The following is a 15,465-nucleotide window of genomic DNA, read 5'->3' on the forward strand; positions in this document are numbered from 1 at the left end:
AGCTCCCCCTAGTCAGCAGACCACAGAAATCATTATCTTAATATCAGAGGAATGTCAGTTCAATAATGTTACTGTTGATCAGTTGTTAAGCTCTAGCTCTGTAGCCATGGTGTATGAGTAGCTTATTCAGCTGAATTCACCTTCCTCTCCCTGTCCATTTTGGAGAGAAGAAAGAATCAACAGTGAAGGAAGAAGGAAAGCAATCTTATGAAAGATTTAATATTGTTTATTTAACAAACAGTATTTATTACCAGCATTAAAGTGCTGCTTTTCTGTGCTGTACCAATATGTTACTGGCTCTTGAGAGTATATTTTACGTAATTGATGTGTGCGTGTTTATGCATTTTGTTGGCTTTTGTTGTTGGTATTTTTTGTCACTGGGATCAGGCATAAATGATGCTAATGGATTCTTGCGGCTTTGTGTTAGGACATTGGAGTTCTTTAGACACAATAGTGCAGTCTTTGGGCTTGGTCCCTGAAAGCCAGTATTGAATTTCTCTTTGAATTCCATAGCTTTTCTTCTTCTGTTGTTGATTTGCTGAATGACTTAGGAGAACCAAGAAAGGGCTGAATATGTTTGGCCTTCCAGGGAAACTTATAGGAGGAATAGGAGGGAAGAAGTTTATTGCACAGTTAATTGGAATGGCTGCCTGTTTCTTCTATGGGTGATGTAGTCTGCTGTAGTGCCTGTGACAGGTAGAAAGCTTTTGGGTGACTTTGAAAGAGTGGGATGGAAGGAATAGTAGACACTCTGGTTTTCCTCCTCTCCTACATCTGTTTTGGTCCGAAGTTTCAAATTCTTCTACTGGTTTGTGGTTTGTTCCTTAGAGGTGCTGGTAGGGAAGGTCCATATACAGAGTCTCCATTCTTTTGGTCACCCCAGTGGTGTCACTGGACTGTTCGGACTAAATACTGACTGAATACCTGCATTCTGCCCCTTTCCCACCACCTCTTTTCTGGGCTGTGATCCAGGGGAAGATCATGTCTTCTTGACACACCTGGAGGCTCTCCTTGGTGTGGACAGTTTTGATTTTTCTGGTATTGCACAGTAATTTCAGCCCTTCTATTAAAAAAAAAACAATAAATCCTTTCTGTCCCTCTATTTATGCTAACAACCCACTTCTCCCTCAGAAATCCCTGTTGCTCAGTTACAGACAGAAATCAATCCTGTGTGCATGCTGATTTCTAAAATGGTGGGACTTCTCTAACATTGAAGAATGGTCTCTCTCCACAAGATGACAGTCGCTATATACGCAGGCTAGTGACTCTGTCAGGAGTACAAGGTGTATTATCACTTGCAGAGGAAAATAAGGGGCACTGAGGAAATCTGGGCTGAATCCCTGAGCTGAAGACATTTAAGGCTTCAAAAGCATGATCTCAGGAGGCTCTCTCTTGAGGAGAGTGTGAGCTGAAAAGAGTTTTCAATATACCACTGGAAAAATAAAAAATAAAATTGAACAAGATGCAGCCTGTCACCCAGAGCGTTTTGGACTGCTGCTTGGTTACAGCTGAACCCGACCTGTTCCCTAGTGAATTAAGATTTCCTGTCCTGCCTGAGGATCTGCTGACCTCAGTTCAGAAGATGCTACGCAGAGGACTGCTGCACTTAGGCAGCAGTGATAGTGCTAAGCTGCAGGCAACAGAAATGTTGCTGTGATTCAGTCTAGCTTGTGTTTAATAATGAAATTGCTCTGAGTAATTCACGTTGGCCTAGGTCCGTGCGTGATATTTAAGGAATATAATTATTTCAGATGTTGAGAGTGCTTAGGGAGGTGGCCTTATAAATCCAAGAACAAGAATAATCAGCTAGGCGGGGGGCTGTGAGGATAGGGAGTGATTTGTGGCCATTTACGTAGCACCTGTTGGGACCTGCTGCTTAGCTCATCTGGAGCTGTTTTCAGTGAAAATTTCCTCTAAGAAGAGGTTTTATTTGAAAAGCTTTTCCACTAACAGAGGATAATTTCAGACAGGTTAAGTAACATAAACATTTTCTGGAAAGTGGCACAACTAACTTAAAGCATGTAATTGCTTGTTGCGTGAGAAAAAGGGTCCTCTGATCCTTCAGGTACCCCTTACCAATGACAGGTTTGTGTAAAAAGCCTGGAGCACATCTGGAATTTAATCATAATGTACGAGATAGGGGTGGGTTTGCTAGACCTGACTGTCATGGAAGTGAAAATGAGCTTTTCTTGTTTGCCAAGTGGGAAGAAGCCTGTACCTCAAGCAGGACAGAAGCAGGATCAGTGGGGAATCAGAAGTTTCTCACACCAAGGACAGTTTTTATATTGATATTTAGGTTCCTTGCTCACTGTTGCACTTAAACATTGTCCTTCAGCATGGTCCACACCTATTGCAATATATGGAAAGGATTTGCTCCTGTAGCATCCTTGAGAGTAACATGAGCAAAGGGTGGCTGCTGACTAAAGGGCTGCTGCATACTGGGGATGCAGCGGTTTCTTTTATGAACAGAAATGCAGTTAGGACCATAATATGGCTGTCTAGCCACTTGCCCACGAAGGATGTAAATCCCTGATTGGAAGAGGCTGAGAAGATATAACCAGGGGAAAAGCCCACTCAATTCATCTGCTTCTTACCTACTCCTGGGTGCTGTTGTGCGCTGAGCGAGCAGACTCTTGCTGTGCATTAGCATGGCTTGACTGGCATTGGATGGGACTCGGGTGTGAGTGGAGCCCTGTCCCCCACCTTTTGTCTGCCAAGTGTGTTTCAGTGTGGGGTGTTCTTGGCGTGTCAGGGCAGTGACCCCTTGTCCCTGGCTGCGTGCGCAGACTTGCAGCTCCCTTTACATTGTGGTGGGGTGGGATGAGAGGCTCTGGTGTCCTCCCAGACTAGTCTACTGGGTTAGTGGCACACAGTCACAAATCGTTAGGGCTGGAAGGGACCTCTGGAGATCATCCAGTCTAATCACCTGCCAAGTCAGGGCCACCAAGAGCAGGTTACATAGGAATGTGTCCAGGCAGGTTTTGAGTGTCTCCAGAGAGGGAGAGTCCATGACCCCCCTGGGCAGCCTGTTGCAGTGCTCTGACACCCTCAATGTAAAGAAGTTCTCCCTCATGTTGAGGTGAAACTTCTTGTGTTTTAGGTTATGGCCATTGCTCTTTGTCCTGTCTTTGGGCACCACTGAAAAGAGTCTGGCACCATCCTCCTGGTACTCATCTTTGAAATATTTTATACATTAATGAGATCCCCTCTCAGTCTTTTCTTCTCTAGACTAAACAGGCTCACCTCCTGCAACCGCTCCTCAGAAGAGATGCTCCATCTTTGTAGCCCTCTGCTGTACCCTCTCCAGTAGCTCCTTGTCTTTTTTGTACTGAGGAGCCCAGCACTGAACACAGTACTCCAGATGTGACCTCAGTAAAGTCGAATAAAGGGGAGGATCACCTCCCTCCACCTGGTAGACACATTCCTGGTGCACCACAGGATACTATTGTCCCTCCTGGCCACAAGGGCACACTGCCGGCTCATAGTTAGCTTAGGCTCAGGCAGGTTGCTGAACCTGGTGCTAGCCTGCTGTGAGCTCCATCTCCTCGTGCTCCCTCTGCACAAATTGTTTGCCTTTTTTGAGTTCAGAGTGATATCCACATCACACACTTCTGCCTTGGTGCTTGCAGGAGCTGCTCCACCTGCCCGGCTTGTGGCAGCTGCCACAACCCCATGCAGAGCAGAGCAGAGATCTCTCTCTCTCTCATCGGATGAGGTTGTCATGGCAATGCACAGTCTGCTGTGCTCTGGGTCTCCAGGAGCCAGAAATGATGGTGCTTTTGCAACTTTGGGGTAAACACCTCTCTTCTCCCTTACAGAGGGCATCCACCGTGGCAAGAGCACTGGCTGCTATTGGCATTGGCCTCCTCACCCTTTGCATGGGGAAGAGCGGCTCCAGGTGTGCTTGACGCAAAGTGTGCAAGGGCCATGGCAGTGGCCCTCCCATCATTGTGTGGCATGGGTTTCCTGCAGTGGAGGAAGAGGGTGCTGCTTGGAAGCTCAGTGGAGTTTGCTGGCGGAGGGTGCTTTTTTTGCTCATGGAGCTACAGCTCTCTGGATGCTGAGGAAGGAGATGGGTTCCCAGCTGCTTGCTCACAGCTCTGCCATTGATTTCCACTGATCACCTTGGGAAAGTCAACTGTTTTCTCCTAAGCCCCTTGTACAGCATGAGTGATCTTGCTGTCCCTTATCCCTGGGGAAGGCACCCTAAGGACTCTGGCTAATGAGTGCATATGCTTAGAGTTGTGGAGGTTTGCTGGGTCATCTCTCTGGGGCTTGCCAGAACTTTGTTATGGTGCTGTGGGTTTTCATTTGATTCTCCAGTGTGCTGGGAATCCATCCATATTTCTCACATTCAGAAGCCTGTAGCTGGCAGGTGATTGAAGACTCTTTTTACAGTGTCCTTTGTTATTGCAGGCAGTAATGAGCATGGCAGGCTGATGCAGGCAGGGAAGTGTGGCCGTGTGAACTGAAAATGAATCTCTTGCTTGATCTGCTGGCATTTGTTCCAGCATCTTTCTCTCCACCTCTCTCTCTGTCGCTGTTGGTGTGTGTATGAAGGGGGAGTTGATGCTGCTGGAGAGGGGAGTGGAGCAGGGGAGGAGTTTCTGTCAGCCTCTTCTTTTTCTTTTTCTCTCTTCCCCCTCTCTCCCCCCCTCAACCATCCAGTGACGTGAGCAATGCCTGGAACAATCAGGCTGGCTCCAAAGAGTGTGCCTGAAGATGCTGGAGGAAACAGCCTAGTGCGTTTTAAGCAAACACTGATTGCTTGAGCCTGGGCTCTCCAGACGTAACCTTTTCCAGTTCCTCTGCAGGGGATTGGGAAGTGCCATTAGCATTTCTTCTTCCCATCCCATACACTCACTTTTGGAAATGATTGGAGTTAACAGTGTTCAGAGCACCAGCAAAGTCCGGGTGAGAGCCACAGGTTCGGTGAAATACTCCCGAGAAGAATCTCTCTGGCGGCAGTCCCATCGGTCAAAGTCTATGAAAATCTCCAACTCCTCTGAGTTTTCTACTAAAGAAAGCAAGGTAAATAACTAAATATTCATAGTGTTTCCCTTGGCTGGGAGTGGAGGTGACAGTGTTGAAATTGTTATGCTCTGCAGGAATTAAGGTCTCTGAATGATCTGCAGTGATCACAGAATTGCTGTCAGGTCAGAGAAAAAATCTCTGGGTTTGAGGGGAGACTTGAAGGTGAAAAAGGTCTGGTGTGTGATACTGATCAGTTCTTGGAGGAATGCTCTGTCACTGAGCTTGGTGCAATAGTAAAGAGTAAAAACTTGCTAGGGAGAATACTAATTGGATATCTGCTCTTGGGAAAGCTGCCGGAGTTGGCAAGTGATGTCCTTGAGATAATCTGTTTAATGGGAATGCTCTTCCATAGAAAAATAGTTTTTGCTCCTTCTCTACAGCTCTGGTTCAGTAGGTGTGGGTGCTAGGTAAAAATATCATCTCTCTTGCATGCATGATTAAATATTGCCATCAAGTGTTTATTAAGAAGGCATCACTTGTGTGTTTATAGGAATATATTAGTATATTGTAGCGGCTGGAAGCACAGGCTGTGCCCAGCTGCTACGGTGGCTGTGTGCAGCATCTCCTTGCCCATCCCTAGGCAAGCAACCCCCACTCCATGCAGTATTTCTTCTTTCCTCATTCCTCACTCCTGTTCAATAACTGAGAGGCACCCGGGAACCCCTGGCAAGAGCTTTAATAGCTGTCTGCCTCCCAAAGGTGCTCCGTATCTCCAAGGGCTGGATGAACTTTATGCAGTGACTGAATATGCCTCTAATTTCATTCCTGCTCCAAATTGATTCTGCCTTGGGAATAGAAGATATATTTGCACCATTTTCAAAGGTGTGTTGAATGAGGCTGAAAAATTTCAGGGCATCAGCCAAAGCCATTTAACCATGTCTTGTGTTCATGTGTGTGCAAACAAGCAGACACATGCATGGATCTTCCTGTACTGTTCCTTTCCTTAATCTCCTGTCTGTCCTGAGGGATACCTCCTCTGCTACAGTGCAAAGAATCCAATTCTGCACAGTAGTTCCTAGCAGATCACTCTCTGCTGGTTTACAGGTTGTATGGTTATTTCAGAGCCTCAGCTGCAAAGCTGTAATCACAGAGTGATGCATATAAAATAAATGAAGTACTCTATTTAGTCCAATTTCAGAAACCTCTTTTTTGAGGGTCTTATTGACCATAACTAAGAAATAGTGTATTGCTAAGGCTGTGGGGGAGAAACAGCATGGCCATCGTTCTCAGGCTGTTGCTGATGCAGTATCTGCTACTTCAGCAAATGCCAAAGTAAAGGCTGCATCTTGCAGATGCTCTGGGACCTCGCTCTTGTGATCACTTTCACACTAGGCATGGAAGTAACTGCATGGTATTCAGTGAGAGGATTTATGTACAAAAAATCTTTGCATGTGGTGGAAATTTGGGTCTTTAGACATTGAGTGAATCACATAATCTCTGTACCTCTGTTCTCTCTCCCAGGCTTTGTGTCCACTGTCTATGGTGTAATGTCCCCAGGGCAGGGATGGTGTCTAACACAGTTAGTTAGCTACTGCAGTAATGAACGCTTTATGTTCCTCCATCTGTGGGATTTGTATTTCTGCCTCCTGAGTGCTGTGTGAGATACCCACTTCTCCTGCCTAGCTCCGTAAGTTGGGAAGCATTCTGCAGCTTTGGGTTTTAGTGCTGTTTCCTTATTTCATACAGAAGTACTTGTATCTTTGTAGCGTCTAAGACCTGTAGAAGCTGTGTTACGGAGGGCTGAGAAGATTCCCACATGCCCATCAGTGATGCCTGCCCAACTGACAAGATGACAAGCAGCTCTGCCACTGATTGGTCTTGTGATTTTGGGCAGTCTTATTCTTTCCATACGTCTGTTCCCCCTTGTGTTCTTTGTCTGCCCATCTATTTTGCTAAGATGTCACTGATTTAGAGAACTGATTTATATTTGAGCTTTAGCTCTTCTGTACTGATGTGTTGGTGAAAAAGACATGGAAGTTGCCAATGTGCATCGTGGAAAAGGAGGTCTTTTTGTAGTGTAAGTCTGGGTGTCTGTGCTTTTACATCGCCTCTCATGAGATTTTTTTTAGTTCTAGGCTGGGCTTTCTGGGCAGTGGCACCGGGTAGATCCCCCAGTCTCAAGCAGGTCATGATCTGTAGACTTGCCCTCTTCCATATTTTTATCAGTGTGTTTCCCACTTTGTGTCTGGACTGCCTTGTATTTTATCTGCTCTCCATACAAAGTAATTACAATGCTCGAGACCTGTTTCCATGACTGGTTCAGCTGACTAAGGACAGGAGATAGATTTAACCCATTTGTGCCTCAGAAGCATACTCATCTGATACTTCGCACTTGTGTGACTCAGCCTATTTTGCTGAGCTAGAGGGTATTAAATACTATCATGCTCTAGACAGTGTGAACAAAGCACCAACGTGGTGCCTGCATATGAGGTCTGCCTGCTGCCAGCATCAAAGAAGCCCAGGGACCTATCATCTGCTTGAAAAACATCAGGTAGTGCTTCTTGCACACATATATACATACACACATGCACTTATGCATACAGGCTCCGCGACCTGATGTATCCCAGGAGTGTATTATCAGTAGGTACCACAGCCTCACGCCAGCAGGAGAACCTGCTAAAAGGATGCTGTGAATTGATGTACCGTTGTTCTCTGGTTGCATGCAAGATGAGTCAGAGGACCTTAGGATCGTCTGTGTGACCCAGTGTGCTCAGCAGTCTCTTCTTTGGACAGACTGTTTTTCCGCAGCCATGGTCAGAATTGCAGAGTGCCTGTGTCTGTCCTGCCTACGAATGCACGGGGCCAATAAAACAGTTTCTGAAATAGGCTGTGTAGGTGCTCTACTATTGAGAAACACTTCCCTAGGCTTTCTTCTGTTCACCCATAATAATTCAGCATGCTGTCTTTACCAATAACACTGATGAAACACTCCAGTAAGTACAGAACAAATCTTTTCTAGCAGCCCCCATGTATCAATTTTACAGAGGATGCATTTCTTCTGTAGCATTAATTTCTTGGCTCTCAGGAGCCCCAGCTAACCATCCTTTTCTCTTTTATGATGATATATCTGGCACAATGTTTCCTTCCTTTTTTTTCCTTTCTCCCCCTCCTCCTCCTTCTCCATACAAACCAGATTTTTAACAGAGGAGTTTCTCTTAGAAATGTTCTCCTCCAGTTGGTGACGCACTTGAAATTCCCTGGGTGAAATGATCTCCTTTCCTTCCCCCTAAAACATTCCTATCAACCCTATCTCCACCCACACCAAAACAACATTCATCAGTTCCATATGCTGCTGAACAGCTCTGTGCTGTTTTATGAATAATGTATGCTGGCTTGTTAGAAGAACGTTTGTTGTACAAACCAGTAGAATTTGAAATTGAGAGCGATATCGGCAGACATGCCGTGCTGTGCACTAACCCATGGGCTTCTCAGGGTACTACTCCAGCATCCTTGCTGCATCATCATCAGAAAGGGGAAAATGCACAAGACACTGGGGTATGTGGGCTTTGAGCCTGGCAAGGAGCTACAGGCACTCAGTGATCAGAGCCTTTATCCTTGCCTCACCAGGTGTTACAGATCTGTGCATGAGGACAGGAGAATATTTGAAGATCGGTATTTTGAGGGAGGGTGGCAAATGGGGGATGGTGAAGTAGTGTAGATCTGCAACAGTTCCTGGAGAAGGTCAGCCTTCAGGTAATCACTGAAACATCAAACCGGGAGGGGTATATAGTGATGTGTCGCACCTCATCCAAACCTGGCAGAAGGCAGTGATAGAGAGATACACCCTTGTACAAAGGACGGACACGTTAACACCTGTCAGGTCTGCATACAGACACCTGTGGTGTCTGGTATCTGTTGCTTCTGTAACCAGTTTTATTTTTATAGAGTTCTGCTACTTATTTTTTCTCCCTCTGATAAACCATGTATAGTGGGAGCTGGGTGTGGTGCCTGGCTGACAGCTGTGATCCCAGCATAGAGCCAATGGACTGGTGTGAGCAGCTGGGGGAGATGCTGAACTTCTGACTGAGCATTTATGACAGCAAAGACTGAGCACACCTTTGCACAGGGCTGTGACTGGTGCTTCCTTGGCTGGGATCAACCATGCCATTACAAGCTGGAGGGAAAGAAGAAATGTCCCCAGGCAAGGCTTCTTCTCACAGTGGCTGCAGGGGATGGTGGCTTAGGTCAGAGAGCACAAGTGCATCCCTGTCCCATGGGCAGCAAAAGCCACTCAGGGTATCGCCTGTAATGGTCAGATGGCCATTCCCCCAACAACAACTTAAACAGGGGAGATGTAGGTTAGATATAAGGAAGCAATTCTCTATTGTGAGAGTAGTGAGGCAGTGAAACAGGCTGCCCAAGGAAGCTGTGGATGCCCCATCCCTGGCAATGTTCAAGGCCAGGTAGGACGGGGCTTTGAGCAACCTGGTCAAGTGTGAGGTGTCCCTGGCCATGGCAGGGGGGCTGGAACTAGATGAAGTTTAAGGTCCCTTCCAACCCAAACTGTCCTATGATTCTATGAAACCAGGGTAGAACTGGGTGTGAGCAGAAAGCCTGGGAAGCACAAGCTGGAGAAGACAGTCTGGGTCATCCCTGCTGGCTCTCTGAACTTGGTTTTGCCCATTTAGCTACTCACACTCAGGCATTTCTGGCTCCTATTTTGTGCCCAGAGCAGATATAAGAAATACCTGTGGTGTACTCCTTCCTCTCTTGGCAGACTTTTCTGGGTGGGCTAGTGTGTATAGAAAGTCAGTAGTGTGCTTCAAGAGCCAGCCTTGTGATTTACTGAGATGCATATCTGGGTAATTCGTTATGGCTTTGTCCCTGTAAGTACACCTGGTTGTGCCTTTCTTTTGTTCAGGGCTTCAGCATGCAGAGGCTGACTCACAGCATGGCCAGCAGTCAGCAGGTGCCGAGAGCTGCCTGTATAAATGGGTCCAGTGGTTCCTGCATGTGACAAGGTTTTGAGGGAGGTGAGGATGGCAAGTGACCTTTTTCTCTTGCCAGCTTTGTAAAATGAACAGGAGTTTTCAAAGCACTCCCTGCATAGCTTTGCTTCTCTTTCCAATTGGAATAAAACTATCAACTGGTGAGAGCTTATGGAAATCTGGATTTTTGGTTGACCTACCTGCTTATCAAAGGGAAAATGGAGAAGGAATTTGGCAGTTTCTCACAGAGTTGCAGCCTTCCATTTAGAAAAAGAAAGAAAAAGGAAAAAAGTGTAAATTTCTTAGTCTCTTTCCTAGTTTGTGAACAAATACAAACAAATCCCACAAACACATAATAAATTCTGTTTTTTTTTTTTTTAATTTTATTTTATTTTTTACACTGCAGTGCGCAGGAGTCAAATTGGAGGATGTTCCCTGTTGTTTTGTTTTATACAGCAGTTAATTTCTTTTATTCTTATTTCAAAACTGCATTAGTTTCTCCAGGGAGCTTAGAGCAGTGCTGAGCTTCAGGTGTGGTGGACCCAGAGATCAGCAGTTCTCAGAGAGGGGAAAGCTGTAAGGTTCTCATGGTCTTGGTAATTGAACTTAAGGGTTGAAGCAGTGCTGAGTAGTTGGTAGCTGGGGGGGTGGATCCTGCCTACAGTAGCCTTGGCTGCTGAAAGAGATAGAAAGTCTCTCCCCTTTCCAAGTGGTATTGGTCCAGCTTGGAAGATGAGACTCATGCAGTATTTGTTCTGGTATTCCCTGTTGTGGTCCAGCTTCCAGTTTTCTAGCTTAGACAGCAAATTTGCCAAGCACTTGCCATGCTAGCAGGTAAGAAGCTGTGATTGTTGTCAAAGTGTAAGAGTACTTTAAAGCAGAGCTTTCCCCCTGCTCCCAGGTCCCAGAGAGAAAACGTGAGTTAATAAAATATGTCCTTGCAGCTGCTTAAGTATAGTGAAAGTCATGTCCCCACCATAATTTCTGATCAGCTTTGTTGCAATCTAGTGAAGCATTTAAGTGCTTGCCTCCAAGTTTGTTTGATTTAATCATACTCTGGAGAAATGGCTGCTGAAAAGAGCTGCTGTCTGAATGCTGCCTTGGGAAACAGCTATGAATTAAATGACAGAACAGGTGCTGTACATGTCTGCCACTGGTTGCAAAACATGGGAGGAGGAAAATTTTCTTCCCCGGATCATGCAAGAGCCCAGTAGACACCAGGAAAATGTTAAAGCATAAATTGGTTTGGAGAAAGAACATAAAGCAGCTCTTACAGGTGGTGAGTGTGCAGCCTGGCAGCAGTCTCTGATGGAGAGCTGGGTTGGGGGTGCAGGCACAAGAACTCATGTATCTTCATCCCTTGAGAGGTCTGCTCACTGAGGTCTCACTGGACACACTCTGTGGACACACCAAATGTGCCCTGTACACAGCTTCCTGGGCTGTGGGTACTGTGTAGGATTTTCTTTCATTTCTGTAAATAGCAGAGACTTTCTCAGAGGCTGTATTTCGTGCTCTATGGGGGATACTGTGTCCTTCATCAGATGTATGCCAAAGGACTGGGTTGGTGTCCTCCCTAAAGAATGAAGATGGAGTCTGACTCATTAGTAAAGATCAAGACAAGTATGTGTCACTTGCTGCAAGGCAAAAGCCTGGGGCATTTGTTCTTCCTGAGCCAATCTGGAGTGCTGCTTAAGTGTGTCCTGATCTTTGGCCATAATGATCCCCAGGGACTTCCTTAGCAAAATCAGATCAAAATCAGTACTGCCTGGGGCAGGTGTTCATTTTCAGAGGTTGTGACACAATCTTGTAGGCATTTGGGCCAGAGAGCAGCAAAAGGTGTTTCTGGTACCCCAGGCCAGGTTTTTGCTACATCTCAGAAGCTCATCCAACCAGCCTGCAAGAAAAATGCTGCTTCTGAAAAAATGAGAAGGCAACTGGGGAAAAAAATGCAGCCTCTTTGCCTTATGTTTGGAAGTAGTTTTCTGGCTCAAAATGTAAGAGAATATTTTAATCATAGTAGGAAATAAAGAACAAGTCAAAGAATAAGATCAGGGCTCTGGCCAAATCATTATAAATATAGTGGCTTCTAGTAGAAAATGTTGAGTGACCCCAGAGAATCAGCATCAGCTTGTGCAGAAAAATGGAGTTGAGTGTAATTCTCCTGGGCTGCTGGCTGCATGGTAGGAGAAATATTAGCCCTTTCTTTTGCTCTCTTTTTGTAGGTTGGTCTTAAAATCTCTTGATAGCTGTCACCTGAAAATTAAGTGAGGTGCCTACAAACTGCCAGCAATGCCCTTTCCTTCACCTTCAGCTGTTTGCCTTTGGATCGGAGCTTCTTATACAAGTTTAGAGAAGATAGGATATATAGAAATAGTGAAAACTCCAGAGTTGGAAATATTTTATCGTACTGCTATGAATAGTGCAGCAAAGCCCTTGTTAGCATTTAGGAGACCTCTCTCTTGTAGCTCAGTATAAGTAGGATGTGGGATAATTCCTCCTGTTGGTCATATCTGTTCTGTTACTCTGAGAAACCTACTTTTATGGTACACTCTGACTAAAAGTTGCTGCATGTGTAGCATGAGCGTGAGGCAAGTTGTACCAGTATGTTTGACCTGCTTGTGTATGTTCAATCGAGACAGATTTTCACAGAACTGAATATTAGGATCGTCAAATAGCTTGTGCAAGATTCAGAGAGGAGCCAGTGGATCACAGGATGAGCAGTGGGATATGCTCATGGGATTCTCATTGCAAGTTCAGCTGTGGCATATGCACAAGACTAGTTTCAGCTCGTCAGTTTTCCACATTATTTTTGTTTTGGGTCAGAGTTAAGGCTATTTAAATGTTAATGTTGCTGTTGAACATGTCATAGCTATTATAGTATGTGATTTTCAGGCTTGTTCATACTTGATGTGCTACTTTTTGGTAATCGTGTGCACCAACAGTTCTTCTACACGTTAACATATTTTGAGGCTGTGTAGGAGTTATGTGCCAGAGGGAGTAAATCTAGCTATGTATATAAGGTAAATTACAAATGTGGATTATAAGTGTGAGAATCAGGGACATTCCATACCAAAATACTTCATTTGAGTCAAGTGGCCTATTTGAAGAACTCCATTAGGTTGTAGTAATAGCAGGCATTTACCCATCCTATGCATCAGCTCCTGGAGAGCTGAAATCAGGCGCACTTATCCAAGTGATGTACCTACTTCCTCTCAAAAGAAATCCGTGCCAACTCTCTGATATCCACCCAGGCTTAAGTCAGCTTCCAGACACATTTCTTTGCAGGCTGGTATCAACAGCAGAATTGTGACCTTTGGTGTCAGACCTGCTGGCATCTTTCCTATGAATTAAAAATGTAATGATGTTAGCAGGCAGCAGTCCAAGACATTGATCTTTAAGCCCAAAACCTGCTTATTGTTCATTTTGTTTTGCACTCAGAAATTGAATGTGTTTCTGTCTGGGTATGCAACTGGGAAAGCATTTAGGTGTCTGTGAGGATCAGGGACTTTGAATAGCTATTCTGGCGTAGTTTTACAGGTAAGCCCACAGGGTGAAATTTTGGCTCAATCAAAGTCAATGACAAAAACATCTCACTGACTATCAGCAGTTAATTGGACCTTGAATTTCAAGGCTGTGGACTTGTGGCTTTTGCAAAGTTAACACAGTTATTTAAAAAAAAAAACCACAAAACTACAAAACCTGCTTGAGGAAATAAGTGTAATCTCAAACCCTGTGCTCTGGTATTTTTTCCTTAGATGAGATTTGTGTTACCATGAGCAGTTATGGTACTTCCTTGGCAAGAGACAGCTCACTTGCTGGTATTAGGTAATTTTCCTCAGGATATTAATGTATGTGTAGCAGGGGTCAAACAATAATCCCATCTCATTTCTCTCTTTGCAGGCCCTCTACAATTCAATCAAGAATGAGAAGCTGGAATGGGCAGTGTAAGTATACCGCATAGAAATTAGGAGTTTAAAAATAGTACCTCTGTAGTAATCTCTCTATACATCCTATGTCACCATTCAAGTGGGCTACGAAGCCCGTAGAAGACAGCTAGTGTACGTAATGAGTTTGCTTTTCTGTTAATGAAAGACCTGGCAATACTGCCTCATCTGTTTCTCCAGCGAAGGGAATTGTTAATGATAGGAGTCAACTGCATTTGTAAGGAAAGAGGACATTTCGTTTAGAAGGAAACTTCAGCCTGAAAAGAGAGAAATTAAATCCTCCATTGTTCTATGACTGCATAAATAAAACAGAAGTTGACTTCTCCCTTTATCTTTCGGTACATTGTGTCAGAACCACAGAATAGAAACACATGCCTTGGATTGAGTTTCCTGCTATTGGTTTATTGTCTTGGTTTGTCTCCTGATTAACTACGGATAACTTGACAACAATCTAATATGAAAGATGATAAATTGGACAAAGTGATATCCCCCTGTCCGTAGGCTTTTGACAGCCTAACACTTGTTAACTATGGAAATACTGCAGACAAGAGAGAGCTTCAATTTCTGGTTGTGTTAAATTGTCATTTCTCTGTGCTTAGGTTTCATGAGGTCTAAGCATGCCAACAAAGAGTAGAAGGACCTATTTTAGTTTTTGCCGCTTGCAGAACAGTGGAATTGGGAGTAAAATAAAAAAAAAAATCATCTTTTATCTATATTGTCTGTATGAGACGTTTACCTGAGTAGATTTGCATATCTGAAATCTCACTTTCTTGAGAACAATGTATGTGTGGGATGCATGGTCCTGCTAGAAGTCCTAACACCTGCCATAGGTCTTACAGGCTCATTGGCTTCTGATCTTACCTGTTTCAAGTTCATCATCTGCAAATGAACTTCTTGTCAGGGCAGGGTGTGCAGCCTCACAAGGGCTACTGGTCTCAACTGGGATTGCAGCCTCTGTTCATGAGTGTATTAGGTAATGTCAAAGTAGTGAGGAAGATGTTCTGCTAGGGGGAATCACCAAGAAATGCCATTTCTGATGAGCTTTATAAGAAGTATGGTTGGAGACATTTTCCCAGCCTGTGTCTTGGACCTGGAATACACTGTGTGAATCTTACATGTCACAACACCGGAGCTGTTAGCAAGACTCTCTCAGGTACTTTGGACCCAGCAGAATCCATTATGTGACTTTCTCAATGTCAGAGTTTTCCTTCTCTTGCCAAGAGACCATACTGTGCCTAATACACTTGGGCAGCCTCCAGGTGGGAACTGGCTTATGCCTGGCTTTGCTCCTGTAAGCTTCAGTCAAGGTGATTTATGAGATAGTTTTCTTCTGTATAGGTAGTAACTGCTTCACGTTTACATAGTCCAGTCCATGTCCCGTGCTAATGAATTTTTTGGAGAGAAATTGCAAGCAGGCTGGAAGAGAGAAATCAGACTCATTCTTAAATAAGGCCTTGGGATGTGGGTGTAAAGCCACCTTCTCCCAGCAGAGATCTCAATGGAGCCGATTGTCTGTTCCAGTCCAGTCCAGACAAATACCTTGGACTGACGGGAAAATT

The 15,465-nt window shown here is 44.7% G+C and overlaps 1 protein-coding gene across 5 annotated transcripts in view; it reads left to right on the plus strand.

Moving 5' to 3' along the window:
• LOC133270113 (PH and SEC7 domain-containing protein 3-like) overlaps positions 1–15,465 on the plus strand; it is a 106,922-nt gene that overhangs the window by 61,499 nt on the left and 29,958 nt on the right. For 3 of the 5 annotated variants that reach the window (XM_061455003.1, XM_061455004.1, XM_061455005.1), the window contains one exon: positions 13,863–13,906. In XM_061455003.1, the coding sequence (XP_061310987.1) occupies positions 13,863–13,906 (44 nt within the window). Of the gene's footprint in view, positions 1–4,647; positions 5,032–8,601; positions 8,728–13,862; positions 13,907–15,465 lie in introns of those variants that run through there. The other 2 variants (XR_009743670.1, XM_061455007.1) reach the window with 2 other exon arrangements.

The sequence above is a fragment of the Pezoporus flaviventris genome, unplaced genomic scaffold (genome assembly GCF_033815535.1).
Source record: "Pezoporus flaviventris isolate CSIRO_AGI_PZ_B2104156 unplaced genomic scaffold, CSIRO_AGI_Pfla_v1 ptg000018l, whole genome shotgun sequence".
NCBI lineage: Eukaryota > Metazoa > Chordata > Aves > Psittaciformes > Psittacidae > Pezoporus > Pezoporus flaviventris.